A 20927-nucleotide genomic window follows, 5' to 3' on the forward strand; every position below is an offset into this window, starting at 1 on the left:
TTGTTAGCATTGTCTACATTATGTCAGCTGCACTGTTCTGTGTATTTCTCAGTGATCCTGTTGGTCCATTTAGTAAGGATGTAAATGTAAATAAAGCTCCATCCAGTGTCCCCCGACCAAGTGACAAAACAGGTTATTATAATATTTATTTACATGATAAATATACCACTAAAGCCCAAAAAATAATGATATGTTTGATGGAAATAAGTCTAAATGGTGATTTCCAATAGAACGGTTTCCTCCAAACTCCGGGCCGCCATCTGCCTCCGCACCAGCTCCTGTTCCTGCTCCCAAACCCAGAACGGCCCCACCTGTAAGTGACCGTTTAATACAGACATTGAAATTATAATTTTTCCTCCCACAAAAGCATTTTGTTCAGGATTCTTTGATGAATAGGAAGCATTTATTAGAAATAGAAAGCTTAGGTAACATTATAAATCTCTTTTTACTGTCACTTCTGATCAGTTTAATGTATTCTTGCTGAACAAAAGCATTAATTGCATAAATTAAGTCTTTAAAGATTTTCCCCAAAAATATGTTTACATTTAAGCCACAATTAAATGTGGAATTTCATTGCATTACAAAATATCAAACCAAGTGGCATCTGCAAACATGAAAAGTGTTTGTGCTGTCTTTCTTTAGAATAAATGTTACTTGATATTTTGTTATAATACATTTGAACTGTGATGTAAGTGTTAAAACTAAAACATTTGCTTTGCATTTGCTTCAGAAACCGAGACCTAAGAGGGTAAAGGCCATATATAACTGCAAGGCTGATAACGTCGATGAACTGACCTTCTCAGAAGGAGAGGTGATAATAGTAGATGGAGAGGAGGACAAGGAGTGGTGGGTACGTATAAAGCCGTACTTACACAGTACATGCACAGATCAGCTGACTGAATCTTGATTGGCTCTTCCTCGTTTCCTGCAGGTGGGCCACATTGATGGGGAGCCGACCAGGAAGGGTGCTTTCCCTGTCTCGTTTGTTCACTTCATCACTGAATGACGTCATACACTGCTGTCTTACTAAGATCACATGCTCAGACATTTTGTAACAGAAACCCGAGACCACTGATTATTTAACAATGGATTCGCCAATTGGCCATCTTTCTGGCTTAATGGTGGCATACAGAACATTTAAAAACAAAAGACCTCAGGAAAGGCTTAATTTTTTTTTTTTAGCAATTATTCTGATTACAAGTGTAATTACCTCCAACTTTAATGCAGAAATATCGTATGAATGAGTGCTTTTTTTGTGTGTTTTTATAAAGTATAATATGTTTGGATCCCTAATCTCATCTTTATAGATCTTTTTGTCTATATCAGATATCAGTTGCAGAGCAACTCTTATTTTGCATAATTAAGTGACATGTTACACCATGTTGCTTGTATACAAGTTATGTTCCCCATGTTCTGTTACCAAACAAGCCATTAAACCTTTTACTCTGTACATTTAAAAGACTGGTTTTATTTTCAGCACTTGAGATATATTTTGACAAAAATGCCAAAGTAATGGTTTTATAACAGCTCACTGTAATGTTATACAATTTAATAGTTACACTACCATTGAAAAGTTGAAACCGTTTTCTATTTTCATCCATTTTAAAATGTAATTTATTCCTGTGATGGCAAAACTGAATTTTCAGCATCATTACTCCAGTTTTCGGTGTCACATGATCCTTCAGAAATCATTTTTATATGCTAATTACATTTGCTGCCTAAGAAATAATTCTTATATCAATGTTGAAAACAATTTATTACCTTTTTAACCATTTTGTGGAAATTGATACTTTTTTTTCAGGATTCTTTAATGAACAAAGTTCAAAAGAACAGCAATTTTTTTAAATAGAAATCTTTTGCAACATTATTAATGTCTTTACGGTCACCTTTGATCAATTTAAAGTTTTTTGTTATGCTGATATGCTCTTCATATCCTGATAGCAATTACTATGTTAAGCGGTCTAAATGTATTTTTATAAATATATATCATATGTAGAAGGCGTAGGACCATAAAATGTTCATTCAATCTGCCAGTCAACGTGTGTGTGCACACTACTGGTATGGTCTGTGTGTGTTCATGTGTTTTGGAGGAGGTGTGGCTTTGCTAGCAGGCTAAAGTTAGCATTTCCCAGATCACCTATTACACATTTAATGTGTCCCTTTACAAAAAAATGATTGCCCTCAAACTTATGAACCATAGTGTACATTTACAAACCACTCTTTCTCTATAAACAAGGAAACAAAGGGTCCAAAGTCCAACAAAGATTTTATTAATTTACAGCATTATCCGATGGTCCAAGAAACTATTTAGCATTTTCAAAATACAACCTTCAAGTTTCCTCATAATTATAGAAAAAAATACTTTCAAATGTTCAAAATACTCATCCATATATTTACAAACCAAAAGTCTTCACAATAGATGTCTTAAACCCCAGGAGACTGAATATATGCACAGTGGTCTCTCCAAAAAGGCCAACAAAGTCTATTACAATGGGATAGAAGCAAAGGATCTTCTTTGTGGTCCTTATGCACTCTGTACAGCTGCTATAGTACTTGAAACATCTGTAAAAAATAAAATAAAACAAAGTTTTCAGTCAACTAGTCTGCAGCCTGATTCAATGCAAAAGCAACAGCTGCAGGTTCAGGAACTGAACAATAATCATGTCCCAAGAGGTCCACGGGTGCGGGATCTTCACACCGCTCTCTTCTGTAGTGGTTCTGAAGCGGAGAAGTTGTTCCACTGGAATAAGGTCGGTACGGCATCCTTCTTCAGCCTACGGCGCCCTTTAGGAGTCGATGGCTCTTTCACGTCATCGCTCTTGAAATGGCGACTGCAGACTCTTGTATGGGAAGTGAGGCTAAGACCCTCGCGCCGAATGTTGCGCATCCACTTTTTCCGTCTCTCTTCATCCACAGGGAAAGTGTGAAAGCTCAACACAGAGTTGAACTTTGAGGAAGCCGAACACAATGGGACACAACAATGTTCGGCCACCAAACTGTCTTCCCGCCGTTGATATTTAACCTTTCTGGATGCCTTTACTACAATGAGATATTATATATACTGCATCTAATATATATATATATATATATATATATATATATGCACAATCAGGTCTCAGATGTTAATCTTTACAAAATAACAATCTACACACATTGAGCTTGAATTATTTACTGCAAATATTGTTTTAATATACTGATGTATGTGGACTGAACTCATACAATCTAGAAAATTTGATCTACACAAGGGCTCAAAGTTTTAGGGTCGTAAGATTTTTTTTACGTTTTAGAAGATGCCTCTTATGCTCACCAAGTCTGCATTTATTTGATATAAAAATACAGTAAAAGCAGTATTATTGTGAAATGTCACTACAATTTGCAAAACAACTGTTTTCTATTTATTATATTTTAAAATGTACTTCATTCCTGTAATGGCAAAGCTTAATTTTTAGTCTTCAGTGTCACAGGATCCTTTAGAAATCATTCTAATATGCTGATTTGGTGCTCAAGAAGCACTTCTTATTAATATCAATGTTATGTAAAATTTAATATTTTTGAAAACCATGACATTTTTTCACAGAATTAATTTGACACAGAAATCTTTTGTAACAATATAAATGTTTTTACTGTAACATTTGATCAAATTACTGCAGCCTTTAAAAAAAAAGTATTATTTCTTTAAAAACATTCTTACTGACCCAAAACTTTTGAACCGGAGTGTAAGTAATCGGAGTGATCAAAAGGCATCTGAGATTCTGAGTGTAGAAAACAAGGCCGTACAGCTAACCTGATATAAGTGGTTGTGTGTGTATCCGGCTCTCCTCTAGCGTTAGAAAGTAGGCTGGTTTGACAAGCTGCGATTCTGTGTTAGCTGGATCCACAGCATCACTCGGGCCCTCAGTCTCACAGGTCAGTATATGGATGGGGCCCCGGGAGCCCTTCAAGTGGATCTGGATAGATTCCTAGAGCAAGATATACACATAAGTTCATATATCACAGATTCCCTCCAGTTATTGGATGAGTGCCCTTAAATCATTTTTTTAATTAGAGGTAGGGTTGTAACGGTATGAGATTTTCACGGTATGATAATCGTCTCAGAAAATATCACGGTTTCATGATATACGGTATTAAACAATCCTTATTATTATTTTAATCATCTGCTACAATGCCCCTTAAATTAATGAAAACAGATAGGGTTTTTTGGTTGAACATATGGTTTATTAAAACAAACTTTTTTAATGAAAAAAAAAACTTTTTTGTATGAGTCTACCTTTTGGAAAAAATAAGAAAGAAAAAATAAATTCCCATTTGAACAAACATGTCTAATCAATTGAATTCATAAAACCTTAACTTATTTTTATTCTTAATTTATTAATTATTATTTAAGTTAATTATAAGATAGTAGAGTCTTATGAAATGTATTTTATTTCCTCAGAAATTCTGGGTAACTTGTCTGATATAATTTGTCTGGATTCTATGATTTAATACAAATATATTATTGAAAATGCAATCAGATGAAATGTTACAACTTTTGTTTGTCTGGATATGGTTACTAAATTAAAACAGACACAAAACTATATTTCTTAATGTTTAAATAAACTTTATTATTGTTGTTGTTATAACTAAGCTATATTCTATTGCACAATAGTAACATTTCTTTAAGCTAAATCGAACTTTTATTTTGACAGGTTGTACTAAACACCTATGAGTTTCAGTCAGAGTGTATTTGATGATGATTCTTTTAAATAAAAGCAGAGCAGCTCCAGATATGTTCATGTGTTCACGTCCTCATATGAGTGAGACGGCAGACGCTTTAAACACCATGAGCGTCACACATACTTGAGTATGTACTAGGCGAAATGGCGCTGCTCATTCACAGAACAAGCAGAATATACAGGGTGGGCCATTTATATGGATACACCGTAATAACATGGGAATGGTTGGTGATATTAAAGGGGACATATCATGCTAAATCCACTTTTTTAGCCCTTAAATGCATTTTGTTGTATATTTGGAGTGTTTAGAAGTACAGAAAATATGAAATTATTCTCTCCAGGTGCTTCATTGATATCTTTATATTCTGTTTTGGTCATATTTTTCAACCTGTTCCGATTTTTCTGTTATCTATGACGTTTTGTGAACTAATACGTCACAGTATTTGCAGCGGAACTGCCAAATAAGGACATTGACTCCCGGCCCAACACTTCGAGCAATCCGCCATTATTATTTCTCACTGCAATTTTGTAGTCCAAGCTAAAGGATGCAGAAGTTACGAGAGGGTAAGTTAAAATGTTCGGTTGTTGGATGTAGTAACCCACACGCTTCATTACACCGTCTAATGTAGATGAACTGCCGCGCTTGTGACAGGGCGCATGTTTGACTGAAAGAACGAGCAGAGAGAGAGACCCGGTCTCGCGCGCGCTCACTCTCTCTCTCGGAGCCCGGCGAACGTGTAAACAAGACATCACCGTCTCCAAACTAGACGCTGTCTTGCTCTCTCTCCCTCGCACATATTAATCAAAATAAATCGACACGGTGGTAAAAGGTCGGAAGACCAAAGTTTCATGTGTAAATACAGTACACACCATTGCGATACATCCATATGAAGACGTTGTTCTGCAGGTTCGTCGTCTTCATTTTCATCTCGCTCCGGCTCCGACTCTGGCTCGAACATGTAAGGCTGGATGGACAAGTCTTGCGTTGTTGACATTTTGTTAATAACGTGTGAATAAAAAGTTTCTGTGCCGCTAGATAATCGTATCTCTGCTATCAAACTACAAAAATGGCTGAACGGGGTGGAGTTGAACCTCTGCATCCTGGAGAGGGGGCGGGGTATGAAGTGTCTCAGTTGTATTTAAAGAGACCGCACCAAAACGGGTTGATTGAGACGCACCTCAGAAAAGGGGTAGAAAAGGGGCCTGTGGAGCTATAATAATGAGGAATTCAGACCCAAGCATTGCAGTTCCGCTTTATATAGACTACAAATGTATGATTTATATGTAAAAAGGAACAATTTAAAAGCATGATATGTCTCCTTTAAAGTCCTGTTTGTGGCACATTAGTATATGTGAGGGCTCGGACATATCTTTATGCCTGTCGGATCGGGTCGGGTTCGGTTACTGCTCTTTCGGATGCGGACAGAAAAATTCGGCCCGATCCGCACTCTAAACCCATCTTCGAGGAAAATCCCGCGTTAGTTTTTCAGATAACAAAAGTATAACGTTACTTATTTTCGGCGGGGGAGAACGAGCGCACATGTATGGGTGGAGTCTAAGCAGTCAAGTGAAAAGAAGTTGCATATGCGCAGATGAGATCTGGTTTAATTATTTTTTTTTTTTCAAAACCGTGGATTGGCAAATATTTACGATATGATAATCGTACATGCCAATATCGTGATAAATCGTCATACCGGTATACCGTTACAACCCTAATTAGAGGTGGGCAATATAACCAAAATCTTATTTCACGATACATATATATACACACACATATACATATATATACATATATATATATATACATACAGTACCAGTCAAAAATTTGGAAACGTTACTATTTTTAATGTTTTTGAAAGAAGTCTCTTATTCTCATCAAGCCTGCAGTTAAAAAAAACAAAAACAACAACAGTAATATTATGTAATATTATTACAATTTAAAATAATGGTTCTCTTTTTTAATATACTTTAAAATGTAATTTATTTTTGTGATGCAAAGCTGAATTTTCATCAGCAAGTACTCCAGTCTTTGGTGTCTTATGATCCTTCAGAAATCATTCTAATATGATGATTTATGATCAATGTTGGAAACAGTTGTGCTGCTTAATATTTTTTTTTATAACCTGAGATACTTTTTTCAGGATTATTTGATGAATAAAAAGTTAAAAAGAACTGTATTTGTTTAGAATAGAAATCTTTTGTAACAATATACACTACCGTTCAAAAGTTTGGGAACAATAACTATTTTTTTTTAAAGAAATTAGTACTTTAATTCAACAAGGATGCGTTAAATTGATAAAAGGTGATGGTAACGATTTATATTGTTAGAAATGTTTTTATTTTGAATAAATGCTGTTTTTATGAATAAATGCTGTTAACGTTTTACTCATCAATGAATCCTGAAAAAAGTATTCCAAAAAAATATATTAAACAGCACAACTGTTTCCATCATTGATAATAACTGAGTATCAAATCATCATATTAGAATGATTTCTGCAGGATCATAAGACACCAAAGACTGGAGTACTTGCTGATGAAAATTCAGCTTTGCATCAAAAAAATTAATTACATTTTAAAGTATATTAAAAAAGAGAACCATTATTTTAAATTGTAATATTTAATAATATTACTGTTTTTTGTTTTGTTTTTTACTGCAGGCTTGATGAGCATAAGAGACTTCTTTCAAAAACATTAAAAATAGTAATGTTTCCAAACTTTTGACTGGTACTGTATATACCACACATATACCTCAAGCTTACCTCAGTGGGAGTGGGTACCTCTAGCTTGGTCTCTTCAGGGGCCCTGACGGCTATTATAGTCTGGTCCTTGAAAACGCCAATCTTACAGATGTCCTCGTATGTCACATAAGCTGAGGTACAACTGCAGTTAAGACCAAAACAACTGAAAGAAGTACTATAAAGACGGTTAGACATGTAATAATCACAGATTGTCAGAAAAAGTGAGAGGATATTCAGCGTTGTCTTTGAGGTCGGTCAGAGCAAAGAGCTGTTGGGCGCAGTCTTTGATGAGCCAGTCAAGGGCCTCCTCAGTTGACTTCAGATTAAGTAGGTCAGCTTTTGTCTTGGGGCTCCACTGGTTCCCAATGCTGCCGACTGCTCCTGGACCCCTTGGATATAGAGACAGATGCGTGAATCGTATACTGATGTATCAAGACAATAAAACCTCTAGACCTGGTTCCAACTTAAGGCGAGACACGGCAAGAAAAAACATTGTGTTTTTTTTACTGGTCAATTTAGAGATTTTTGGATATTTGTCTTCAATAGCATGTCTTCTTTCAGACTTGTGGTGAAAAAAAAGTCAGAAATACACATTTAGGTCTTTATTTTACTACACTTTGTCTGTTTGCATCTGTAGATTTCTCATAAATTCAAAAAAATTTGGCGTTCTTAATCAACATGATGCTCTGCGATCGCTGTCTGCACCCTGTCATCACATGCACAGTTAGAAAGCTCTCTCTCTCCTGTACAATGCTGTTGGATCCAAATATGGTCATTTCCTTTTTATCAGCAACCAATCGTGAAAGTAAAAGGGCTGAATGCACAATCTCATTGGCTGATGTTAAATCTTTAATGCCCGTTTTCTCTAAATGACTTTTCTCTCATACTCCAAGTCCGAAATCTCCACTTCAGTAGCACCGATATACACCAAACTTTCCAGTCTTGTACCTAGTTATATTACGAAGACATTTACAGAGGGATTTGTAAATATATTATTCCTAGCCTGATTTATATGACATTTTATTCCAAAAAACATTTTTTAAGGCTATTGACAGTATATTCTGATTTACAGGATAACAGAAGTAGATATGCATAAATCCCTCTGTAATTTTTTCCCCATCTAATATGTGAACACAATGAAAATTTGGCTTTATCCAATACTCCGATTTTTTAAATATATGCAAATTAGCGCATATTTAATTAGATATTGCCTAATTTGCATATTTAAATATTAAATTACAGAAAACTTGTAATACAATTTTTTTTCTCGTCTTAATGTAGGTAATCAACTGGGAAAGTTTCATGGTGATATCGGCTAGTTAAAAGGTTTACCCTATTCACCTGTAGTGTCTCGCCTTAAAGGGTTAGTTCACCCAAAAATGAAAATTCTGTCAGTAATTACTCACCCTCATGTTGTTCCAACCGCGTAAGACCTTCGTTCATCTTCGGAACACAAATTAAGATATTTTTGATGAAATCTGAGCCATGTCTCACTCCTCCATAGGCTTCTATGTGACCGAAACTTGCTGGCCCAGAAAAGTTATTAAAGAGATCGTTAATATAGTCCAAGTAACTCCAGTGGCTCAATCTTAAGTATATCAAGCGACGAGAATACTTTTTGTGCGCAAAAACAAACAAAAATAACGACTTTATTCCACTATTCATTTCCTTCTCTCTGGACCTCTAGTTGGTTCGCGTAGTGTTTTTGCGCAGCGCGTCTGTGTTACACGTCACCACGTAGGCTCACTATTGGCCGACGCCGGTCATGTGTGTGATGCGTGATGACGTGCAACACAGACGCGCAGCGCAAAAACACTACGAGGCCCAGAGAGAAGGAAATGAATAGTAGAATAAAGTCGTTATTTTTGTTTGTTTTTGCGCACAAAAAGTATTCTCGTCGCTTGATATACTTAAGATTGAGCCACTGGAGTCACTTGGATTATATTAACGATCTCTTTAATAACTTTTCTGGGCCAGCAAGTTTCGGTCACATAGCAGCCTATGGAGGATTCAGACATGGCTCAGATTTCATCAAAAATATCTTAATTTGTGTTCCGAAGATGAACGAAGGTCTTACGCGGTTGGAACAACATGAGGGTGAGTAATTACTGACAGAATTTTCATTTTTGGGTGAACTAACCCTTTAAGCATTTCATCGAATAGATTTTGTTTTTGTAACCTATAAAGCCTTGTTTATCTAATCTCACTATGTGGAAATAAATGTGGAATTAATGTTCAGTCTAAACTTACATCCACTGGATCTTGTTTTTGGACGTCTTTTTGATTAAATGGATACCAGTTAGCACATTGGTGATGTCATACACCCGCCTCTTCCGTGTGCCCAGTTTTCGCGTCACCTCATTGAGATCAAGGACTCCATTGGGAGCTGTGTGAAGGAGCTGCATGAAACGTTTGGTCAGTTGTCCAAGAGCGACTTCAGAGCGATTCTGGACTGGAATGAAAAGATGGGACTATTCAGGGAAGCTTTTTTTAACTTTAGTCCAAGTAGATTTAAATTCTGTTCAGCATCAGAAAGTGAATGAATTAAAAACATATCAGAACATACCTTGTCCGGTGGATACACTGTTTGCTTGATTGATGTTAAATGTTGGGATTGTGAAATAAAAGTTGGGATTGCTATTTAAAGTAAAAGAAAGCACATGATATAATGAATGGTCAAAATAATAAATACTGTTCCAGTCCTTTTTGTAGAAGTTATCTAATGTAGTCTTACATTCCAGTGAAACACTGTCCTTGGGGTTTATCCTTGTCCTTTTGTCCTTGGATATCAAGTGCACCACTGTGGTCTTCATCATCATCATCATCTTCCTCCTCATCATCCTCAAACTCTTCATCATAAGAATCATCATCATCATCTGCAACAACTCCGCTCTTTTAAGACAAAATTAAGATTTAATAACACTGAATACTAAACAGTATTACTCAACTTAAGTAATCCCAAAATTGTAAAAACATCAAGCCAAGGCACTCGAGAATTTAAGGAAAGGTATAAAAAGCTTTTTAATCATGGCATTAAAAACCTAAGCCATGATTGAATAAAGGCTTTTTAGATTTTTCCTTAAACTCTTGAGTACTCGCGTAATATGTTTTTATGAGTTGAACTATCCCTACACCCAAAGAACACTGGGATATGGATTGTACAGCACTTTTCTGCATTCCTTGTTTTAAAATTCTTCCAGCTAAGTGAGCACATGCATTTTAAACAAGCAGCATGAATATTATTAATTTTTCTTTATTTATGTTTTATGTTTTTTTTATTTCATACATTTTATTACTGGTTACAGATGTATGTGGAAAAAGTGAAGCACTGTGAATACTTTCCAGATGCACTGTATGTATATGTATATGTATATATATGTGTGTGTGTGTGTGTGTGTGTGTGTGTATGTGTGTATGTATGTATATATGTGTGTGTGTGTGTGTGTGTGTATATATATATATGTGTGTATACAAACATATATACACATACATACATAAATACATACATAATATATACATAATATATATGTATGTATTTATGCATGTATGTGTATATAGGTATGTATGTATATGTGTATGTATATATATATACAGTATATATATATTATACACACACACACACACACACACACACAAATGTCTATAAGACCTAACTAAAAGCTTTAAACTAAGTAATATAGTTTACATTTTTTTTAAATTATAATTCAGTTTGGGATAAAAAGGAAAATAATCTAAGAGTAATTAGAGATTTTATTTATTTTTTACTTTGTTTCACTTAATGTAACAACACTTTGAATAATAATAATAATTGAACAATAAATTTGTTATTTGTTCAGAATGGGGCTAGCGGTTCATAAATGATGATCACTGACGTATTTACCTGTATTGTGATCATGATTAGCCTAACACATTAATATTCGATCATTTAATTATTATATTGTCAAAATGTGAATCTATCTGTATTATGACATACTTTATGGAGCTTTGGCCAATACATCATCTATCAAAGAAAGAATCTGTACGTTCTGTATTTTTGGCTGGTGTAAATAGTCAACTCTTGACCCATCAATCTCAAAAGTAATACATGATCATAAATGTTACCATTAAAATTAAATTAAATACTCAAAATAAGTAATTTCCATCCTGAAGTCAAGCTATATGTAAAAAAATACTGAATGACTTTTATAAATAAATAGCTGGTTGTCAGAGGATGCACTGCACCCTTCTCACCTCCCCGACTGGGTCCAGGTGCTCGTCCTGCTCATCGCACGAGCTCCACCCGCAGACCGGGCCTTCTAACGGGGGCATAATCGGAATCGCGTCCGGACTGATGCCGTTCGGCGTGATGTGATGGCTCAGGAAATGATCCTCGCATATCTGATGCTGATCGGTGACTTCGCGCTCGGTCTCCCGTAAAGCGGCCAGCCACACTTTCACTCGGGCCTTGTCTTTGGGGAACCTGAAAAATCTCTTGCGCGGCCGGCTCGATTGCTCTCCCGGTCTGAGATCACTGTGGTTTATGCATCCTTGGACTGCACACTTCATCGTCGTAACACGCTGTCAGATTATACCGCTACATTAAATCAGATAAACGTGCAATGTGCAATGTTTACACACATCACGACAGGAAACGCAAACGCTGTGCCATGTGATCACGTCTGACCAATCAAATGATTTGTTTTCTACTTCAGGTTCTCCCTCTATTGGCTAATCGCACCTAGTGACATCTAGTGGAATGGAGAAGTATATAGCACATCTTTTTAATGTCTGCTTTGTTCAAGTTTACAGAGATGTACGGGAATTTGATATAGGTGTGTGCTAGTTGTTCATATGCCATGAGAATTCATCATTCAATAATAAACATGTATGTGTGTGTGCTGATTGATTCGTGGAAGAAGAACTGAATCGGTTCTCGTGTCACCGACTCATTTACATTTGAACCGTTTACATTCTTTCCAAATAGCAGACATGTTGTAAATAACACACACAAATATCGTATTATTATATGACAGTGTTATCAACGCATGTACGAAGCAGAGTTTGTTTTAGTAAATAAAATTTTATTATTTTAAAAACATTAAAAAAACGTTTCAGCCTAAAGAGGTACGCTTGGTTGCATTGCAAATGCAAACTGTTAAACAAAACAAAACAAAACAAAACAAAACAAACAAAAAAGCTCAGCAGAAGGAACTGTTGGAAAGTATAAAAAAGGCGTTGAAAACATCCAGTATTACAGAACAATTTTTATTTATTTTTATTTCTTCTTTGTATCCCCACATGTTGGTGTTCCTTGTTCTCATTATCTTTTTTTTGTACCGAATTATAATTATGCAATTAAAAAAAAAGAAAAAAACGTTTCGCGGAAATGAGTCAGTCGGACTTCTACGGAGCCCCTAAAGGGACATGGTGAAGGAAAAAAAGGATGAGATGGAGGAAAAATTATTTGCCAATGCTTTTGCGTTCTCTCACAAATGTTTCGCGTTCCCCTGCAAAAACGTTTGCGTTCCGCCGAGAAACTTAACGCTGGCTCGCAAAGAGCTCAAAACCGACAAACGTCTGCTAATAAAGAAAGAAAAAATAAAACATCTTCTTTTCAGCCAATCAGTTTGGCCGAACGTCACGTTACGTAATTAATATTCATGAGCCAAGCCTTCGCAGTAGTAGGATTTGAAAATCCGTTTGAACTGTGGGGTGTTGTACTGCCGTTTTTTACCAGCAGTGGACAGCAGCAAGCAGCAACAGTCTTTCCAGAGGTGGATGTGGATGTGTGGGATTGAATCAGGGCGAACTGGGCAGCCACTGTCATAGAGAACCGCACAGAACTAATACAATAGCGAAACATGGCTACTGAGACGATATCAGCCTGCACAGGATCCAGCTTACTGCAGCCAATAAGCGAGATAACCAACCTTCCGTTAGATCAGGTACATTTCTGTTATTTCTATTTTATCAAATGAATACTGGAGGCACAAAACCCTCAATACAGCAGCTTTCATTGGCATCCAGGTCCTTCTACAAATCCTTTACAGGCTGTGCACGAAAACATTTGGTAAGGACAATGAAAACGTTGCATTTTTAATATTTCCTCTCGAAATTCATGACGTCTGACTGAGCAATCGCATATTTCCGTCGGATTGAGTTGATGGTGTGCTCATTTGCGGTGATGAAATGGATGATGAACTACTCGAGGATTTGAAAATGTGGAATTTAATTAATATACAACCTAGATGAATGTAGGCATACATAAGATACAGGGGAGAAAAAAACACTAGTCTGTGTCGGCACTTTTAAGGAAACGTCATGATGTTGCTACCCAAGGCAGTCTTTTTAAAGATGTTTCTTTGTGGTTATCTTCTCTGTTTGCACAGGGCCATATATACTCACAGTTTTGGGCTTGGCCCCCCTTTTTTATATATCTACACAAACATATACAAACACACAAAAAATGGCTAAACACTAAGCTTTTAATTGTTTTAACAACAAATTATTGGTCAGGAAATTAGCAAACTTTAAGCGAATGCACTATTTAAAAAGCCATTTCTGTTTCAGAAAAGCAGTACATTATGGGAAGTCGTGTGTGGGGTGATGCTCCACTTTAAAAATCTGGTGAGAAATATAATAATAAATGCATCTCTGCCTGTCATTGTGTGGGGAGGCTTTTTAGCTGCTGGTATTGGTAAGCTACTTCACTGTGAAAAATCATTTAATGCATTGGAGTACTGGATAATATTGCAGTATGGCTTGCTTCCCACAAAAGAAAAATTTTTATCTAAAGAGGAATGATCAAGATGTTATTTTTCAACAAGACAATGCTTCTGCCAGTAGTGGTTTGAGAACAAGTCCATGAGGATCTGATGTTTTGGCCTGGTCAAATCTGGTCTCTCATTAAACTCAAATGAACTGGGAGACATTTTTCAACTACTCATGAACTGTTTGAAGCCATTGACATTGAGTGGAACAACACTGACTCTTCGTCCTGTAAAAAGCTGTCTGCAAGTTGGGGAAAGCTATTCCATGCTAGTGCAGTTCTTGCTAATTTCCTGACCAGTAATATGTAATTAAAATGGTTAAAACTCTTAAAAGACCACAAAATAGTTTGCCATTTTTTTTTTTGCGTGGTCCTTCTTCTTTTTTCTGCCCAGGGATGTGTGTATGAGCTCAAAAAACCACTATGGTTTCATGTGCAAGTGCCAGAGAGAATTGCAGCTTGGGTAAAAGTCGTGTTTTGAATATGTGTTCCTCTAAAAAACATGACAAACAAACTAGAATAACAAGTGAAATCACATTTCATGGTCATGTCTTTTTCTCCCTGGACATATTGGAGCAATTTAAGTGTTAGACAATTCTATGCATTGATAAATATGTCAAATAATAATAATTATCTTTAATAATAATTAAAGATTTGTTATCATTATAGACAGGAAAATCCATTAGGCCTATGTAACAAGCATTTACACCTTAAACGGTCTACCTTTATTGCTTTGTAAATTAGCCTGTACCAGTAGATGCAAAAAAAAAAAAAAGAAAAGTTAAATAAAAAAATACATGACCTAAGGTCAAGGACAAATGCTTGTTATGGAGGGTATGTCATATTATAAAGATATTTTTTGATGGTGCTTTTTAAAAGCATTTCAGCCGTGAGGAAATCATTTTTACTTAATTGAAACCAAATCCCATATATTCTTTATTGAAGGAGGGACACTGGCAGTAGTTTTATGTAATATCTAAATATCTATATCTGAATATAAATCTAAATATGATATTTAATCTTTGTAAAAAACTGTCCTTCACATTTTGAATGTGGTGATTGTGTGGATCGTTCAGACGCATACTGTGAAACCAAACTCCAGAATGGGCAAGAGTAGTGATTTATTACATTATAGGCTTCAGTTTGATTTCTGTATGTTGGCTGCTATATTGATTTAGTACAGACAGTTGGACCTTAGTAAAGATATTTGAAGATATGACGTTGTCTGTGCTCATATTTTTGTTGCAAGACATACACTACCGGTCAAAAGTTTGGAGTAGGGTGAAATTTTTCAAATGTTTTTTATGCTTACCAAAGCTGCATTTATTTGATCAATGAAGTCAAAACAGCCATATTGTGATGTATTATTACAATTTAAAGTAACTTAACTTATGTATTTAATATATTTAAATTTATTCCTGTGATGGCAAAGCTGAATTTTCAGCAGCCATTACTCCAGTCTTCAGTGTCACATGATCCTTCAGAAATCATTCTATGCTGATTTGGTGATCAATAAACATTTCTTATTATTAACAGTATTGAAAACAGTTGTCACCCTGACCCCAATCTTTTTGAATGGTAGTGTAGACGCTTTAGATGTAGGTTTGGTTGAAAAGTTAAAGCTACAATATGTAATTTTTTTCTCCGCTAGGGGTCGCTAACCTCTGACAAAAACAAAGGCGTCGGTTGATGACGCATAGGCGGAATTATGGAATTATCCGTCATGCCGAAGGATCTAATAATGTTTATGGATGAGTGAATACATTGATGTTTTTAACATGACTGTGGTATGAACAGGGCGCGATTGCTAATGAGAGACAGATATCAGCGCCACACGCGAGTCCCGCGGATATAAAGCAATGAGGACATTTCATTCTACCGAACTACCCGCAAGTTCTCACACAGGTCAGTTTATTTGACGAATTAAACTTATGAGGTAACGCAGCGCTGTTTCACTTGGTCTACACTATCACTAAACAGCATTTGAGTGTGTTGAAAGTTATGATGTTATACTATGTTAGTTTGTCTGTATGAGACTAGTAGTAAGCTAGATCAGCATTAGAATAACATACTGATCACATTCTAACATTTCATCATGTTGAGCTGTATATGTACATTTGCTCACCTGTCTAATAAAGTACATGCAAGACTGTCGTCTCTGTCAAGTCGAAGTTTCTCACGAATGTGGAGCTCTCGGCATCTCAAGAAACGCCACGCTGATATTGATCCTCGTTTTAGTTCTCCTTTTGTCCCAACGTCTGCTTGCCATGGTCCATAATGTTTGAACGAAACAACGACAACGTGAGCGTGCCAATAGACGTAACGCAGTTGTCCACGTCTGTCGCCATGGTTACTATGGCAGTACGAGCGGAAACCAGGGAAAAAGCGGATATTACGTCATTGTCAGGCGACAAGTGAACAGGGACGAGCTATTATTTAAAATGGGAATTTCTCTGAAATTAACAATCTTTGGGAACTTTTGGGATATTGTAAGTACACAACTGCAGGAAATATATCACACTGTGCAAGTGATTTTTGGATATTTTATTACTTGCATATTGTAGCTTTAACTCCTCTAAGGTGCCTTGTTGATGGAGAATAACTCCGAAGTGAGAACAGACTGTAATGTGAGCAGAAATCGGCTAGCGTTGCACTACCATTGCCAGACACTGGACTCCTGTTACACTTGGGCCTAAAAGAGAGAAAGTCTCTAATGCCTTTTGCCTCTTGTGCAGTTTGTGGTTGGGTTGATTCAGCCTTTATTATTATTATTATTATTATTGACTCATCCAGGAGTATATATTTGTTTGACCAATTCCAGATTTTTTCCAATAAAAATTATGGAATTTTATGTAATAATAGTAAGTATATTTTGGAGTTGCACAATATATCAGTGGTCATATCTGTATATCGGTCGATAAATGTGACTTGTTCATATTGTTAGTGGTATCAGTCTGAAGTTATTTTAACAGAATGATCATAGGATAGGACCCAATTTTTTTTACTTCATCCTGCTTTTTGTTAAACATAAATAAAAATGAAATTTGAAGCATGTAGACTTTCTTTTTTTTTTGGTCAGTTTCTTTATTTTTTTGATGCATTTGTGAAATATATGCTATATTTATAAATAAACCTTTATTAAAGAAAGTTGGCCTACATTTGTTAAAATCTGTTTTAAAATTATGCAGTTTTCCACTAAATAAACGCAAAAATCTGGACCTTTAAGATGATCATTTGCTTTTTTGTTTTGTTTTGTAATAAGTCTCACAAAATATAGATTGATATCTAAAATCAGCTTATATATTGGATATCAGATTCAAAATATTATATCGGCCAAAATTCACAAATTGGTAAATACATAGTTTTCAGTGATCAATTAAATTATAACTTGTTTAAAAAAATGTTTTTAACCAAAATAGGTTATAATTTTATATATTTGCCAATACTGATTATTAAAAATAATATCAAAATGATTGGTATCGTCCAAAATGTCCATCTCGGTGCGTTCCTGATATATTCAATAATCAATTCAATTGTATCATTTTGTTTTAGTGTGATTTTATTTTAACCACAATTGTATGCCAATTTGCATATTGGTGCACCCCTGGTGTATTCAATGATCAAGGATCACAATGCATGTTAACATTTTATGCTCTGCTTAACCATTTGACTGTGAGAGGTTTCGTTTTCTTGAGCTGAATGGGTGAAGTCGAAGGCGGTGTTCTTATCAAACAATGCAACAATACCTGACTTTAGCTTAACGAAGACCCCTATGCCTCATTAATGCAAATGACACCTCTGTGTGTGTGTGTTATTGTGTTGAGCTCGAAATTCATTAGTCAGCTGTTGTGCACTACCTGATCTGTGGTGCCTTTGCCTGTTTGATTGAGTTCAAGGCTTACGGTAATAAATCATATGAAGTGCTGATCTCAGAGCATCTGCTCAACATGTGGATCTATATGGCAACTAACAACTTAAAGGGATAGTTTACAAAAAAAAAAAATTGCTGTTACTTTACTCACCTTTAGATGATTTTTGTTGTTGTTGTTGTTGTTGGTTTCATTTTTGGGTTAACTATCCCTTTAAATAAAACTGGTAGTCTTGAGTTGGATTGGATTTTTAACTTCTGAAAGTCTGAACTCTGACAAGACTCTTTCTACCGCGCCTGTGGGACAAAAAAAGACAATCTCTTGGTCTCCCCCAGGAGGAGGAAGCCTCTGTGCTCTTTGCTAATTACTTTAAGGAGAGAACATTATTCCCATGGGTGTCCTGATGGAAACAATGCGGAGTCCAATAATTGATTTAAATCAGTGAGCTGATTTAGAGGCAGATTTGATGTTTTTGAGGAAACAATAATTTACACTCAAGTAATCAAACTCATTCTGGATGTTTAGGCTGTTCGGTGAGTGAGTCATGTGTTTCTTTGGATCCTAAATTGCCATGGTGCTCATTTGATTTGGAAAACGCTTGATCATTTGTCTTCATTGAGTAATGTGGAGCAGTAGGCTCTCTGTAGGCCGGGTATCTCACAAGAAGATGCAGATTAATTTAGCAGGTCTCCCGGGCATAAGAATCCTAGTGTGAAAGTGCTTTTTAGAGATTGCGGTTTACCCTGTTACTCAGCATTTTCACTCGTGCTGGAGGAAAACAAATCCTTCCTCACGTTGCCACATTGCTATTTTCTGGATTACATAACAAATGCGGGCCATCCAAGAATTATGTGTGCAACCAAAGGTTGGCCTGAGAAATGCAAGAGACACTAAAAAGCACTTCAGATAGGCTACTCTTTAAAAAGTCAAAGACATTTAATCCAAAATAATAACATTTATAGAGACTGATAATACCAAAGGTCTTTTTTGTGCAAAGCTACATATTTCTATCATTATTTATTAACGCTCGCTCATTTAAAGTTAATTTAAATAGTATTTATTATTGTGTATTTTATTGATTTGTTGCATGACTAGTCAACCATTGTGACCCATCCATAATTGTTTCATCTTTTAGTCCTTTAATGTTTAAGCATTTTGCAATTGTTGCAAAAAATGGTTAGCTATAAAATGCCGTCGCTCAAAGCGAGAAGTATTGAAGTATTTTGTAAAATGTTGTTTCATGAAATGTATTTCTCTGAAAGTTTTTATGGCCAATCCTGTCATGAAGAGCTCTGCAAATTCCTGCTAAATGTAATAATAAGATCATCTGATCTATAACTGATGCTAAGTGCAAGCAAGGATAAGTGATATCCATTACTCTCCAATTCCAGTCCATTTTCAGACCAACTTTTGCCTTTGTATACTAACCTCATTCGACCTTCATATCCCTGATGCGTTGTTTTTGAAGCTCTTGGAAGGGTCCATCTCCTCCAGATTTCACCGAAGCTTCAAGGACTTATTATTATGTAATGGTTATCCTTACCTGCTCAGTTGACAGGAGCATGAGTGCACCATGTGCATTAGCAGCACCAATAAATAATTGAGTATCTAATGCACTGTTTGGAGGGAGCACTTATTTCTCAAGAGCGATTTAATCATCGGATAACTTCTCGCCATGTAATTCCAATGCCATAGCCAAGGTCAGGTGTTTGATTAGGGAGATTAATGGGTTAAGTTTTGTAGAGCTCACCCTGCCACAGATGGTTCTTGCTTAGATGTTGTTATGATGGACCTTTGTGGATATGGAGCTGGTCTGAGAGGAGAATTCAAGAGGGAAATATATTCTTGCTCTATATCCATTATTTTGCCCAAAGTGTCCATGTAGAATAAAACAAATACAATTGGGGTTCAGTTGCATCTCACTGCAGAGATATGAAACATGATACTTTGCTTTGATCTCCATAGAAGTGCTTGGTGTTGAAAGCAAATCAATCATCCAAATCGTGTGGCTTTTGACAGCTGAAAAGACTGATGACTGAAGCGGGCAGCTTTCATTCTGTACCTCAGTGTCCTTTTTTATTTTTAGGAGGACTGTGTCCTAGCAACAGGCTTCTCGAGAATTGCCACAAAAAGCCGACGCACTTAATGCTGAAGTGTGTCATTTCTGCACCTCTAGTGACTCTAAATGGAACTGCAAAATAGTGATTGTTTTTAAACAGATTTCCCCAAATACTTTTGGTAATGGTAGGCCAAGCATATGCTCCCAAACTAATGCATAAATGGCCTTAATTGAAGCATTAGTTATTCATGTTCATAATCAACATTGATTTCTTCATGTTTTTTCTTATCATACAGGACATATGTGACCCTGGACCACAAAACCAGTCACAAGGGTAATTTTTTTAAAAATTGAGATTTATGCATCATCTGAAAGCTGAATAAATAAACTTTTCATTGATGTATGGTTTTTAGGATAGGATTTCACAACTATTTGGAAATCTGAGGGTGCAAGAAAATCTCAACATTGAGAAAATCACCTTTAAAGTTGTCAATTTATGTTCACGATTATGCTGCATTCACTCTTAAAAATAAATGTTTTATATATTTACGGTAGGAAATTTACTAAATATCTTCATGGAACATGATCTTTACTTAATATCCTAATGATTTTTGGCATAAAAGAAAAATCGATTATTTTGACCCATACAATGTATTGTTGGCTATTGCCACAAATATACCCGTGCGACTTGTGACTGGTTTTGTGATCCAGGGTCACATATAACACATCAATACGTCATGATATGTGAAGTTTGGCTGAATGTAGTTTCCCGCTGGTGGTGCATACTAGCCATCATCTTGC

The 20927-nt window shown here is 35.9% G+C and overlaps 3 protein-coding genes across 5 annotated transcripts in view; 2 read left to right on the plus strand and 1 right to left on the minus strand.

The window, feature by feature from the left end:
- The window catches only part of asap2b (ArfGAP with SH3 domain, ankyrin repeat and PH domain 2b), a 22260-nt gene extending 20004 nt beyond the window's left edge, over positions 1–2256 (plus strand). For both annotated transcript variants that reach the window (XM_081378032.1, XM_081378033.1), the window contains 4 exons: positions 53–132; positions 231–313; positions 731–850; positions 932–2256. In XM_081378032.1, coding sequence (XP_081234158.1) covers positions 53–132; positions 231–313; positions 731–850; positions 932–1006 — 358 coding nt within the window. In that variant the 3' untranslated portion in view covers positions 1007–2256. The remainder of the gene's footprint in view (positions 1–52; positions 133–230; positions 314–730; positions 851–931) is intronic.
- e2f6 (E2F transcription factor 6) lies at positions 2249–12148 on the minus strand. 2 transcript variants are annotated; one of them, XM_081378035.1, is made up of 8 exons: positions 11681–12148; positions 10185–10342; positions 10017–10087; positions 9701–9902; positions 7684–7839; positions 7472–7586; positions 3785–3959; positions 2249–2562 (listed from the first exon to the last, which is right to left on the minus strand). In XM_081378035.1, the coding sequence occupies exons 1-8, from the start codon at positions 11993–11995 to the stop codon at positions 2525–2527; spliced, it is 1230 nt and encodes a 409-aa protein (XP_081234161.1). In that variant the 5' UTR covers positions 11996–12148; the 3' UTR covers positions 2249–2524. The 2 variants fall into 2 exon arrangements, with proteins under 2 accessions (XP_081234161.1, XP_081234160.1); XM_081378034.1 differs by having other exon boundaries at positions 2249–3039; positions 11681–12107.
- Positions 12149–12874: 726 nt separating this feature from the next.
- Positions 12875–20927, plus strand: part of mboat2b (membrane bound O-acyltransferase domain containing 2b) — a 29662-nt gene continuing 21609 nt past the window's right edge. Inside the window, exon 1 of the mRNA XM_081378628.1 lies at positions 12875–13374. Within this exon, the coding sequence (XP_081234754.1) occupies positions 13291–13374 (84 nt within the window). The 5' untranslated portion in view covers positions 12875–13290. The remainder of the gene's footprint in view (positions 13375–20927) is intronic.

This window comes from Scardinius erythrophthalmus, assembly GCF_964197995.2.
Source record: "Scardinius erythrophthalmus genome assembly, chromosome: 11".
Taxonomy (NCBI): Eukaryota; Metazoa; Chordata; class Actinopteri; order Cypriniformes; family Leuciscidae; genus Scardinius; species Scardinius erythrophthalmus.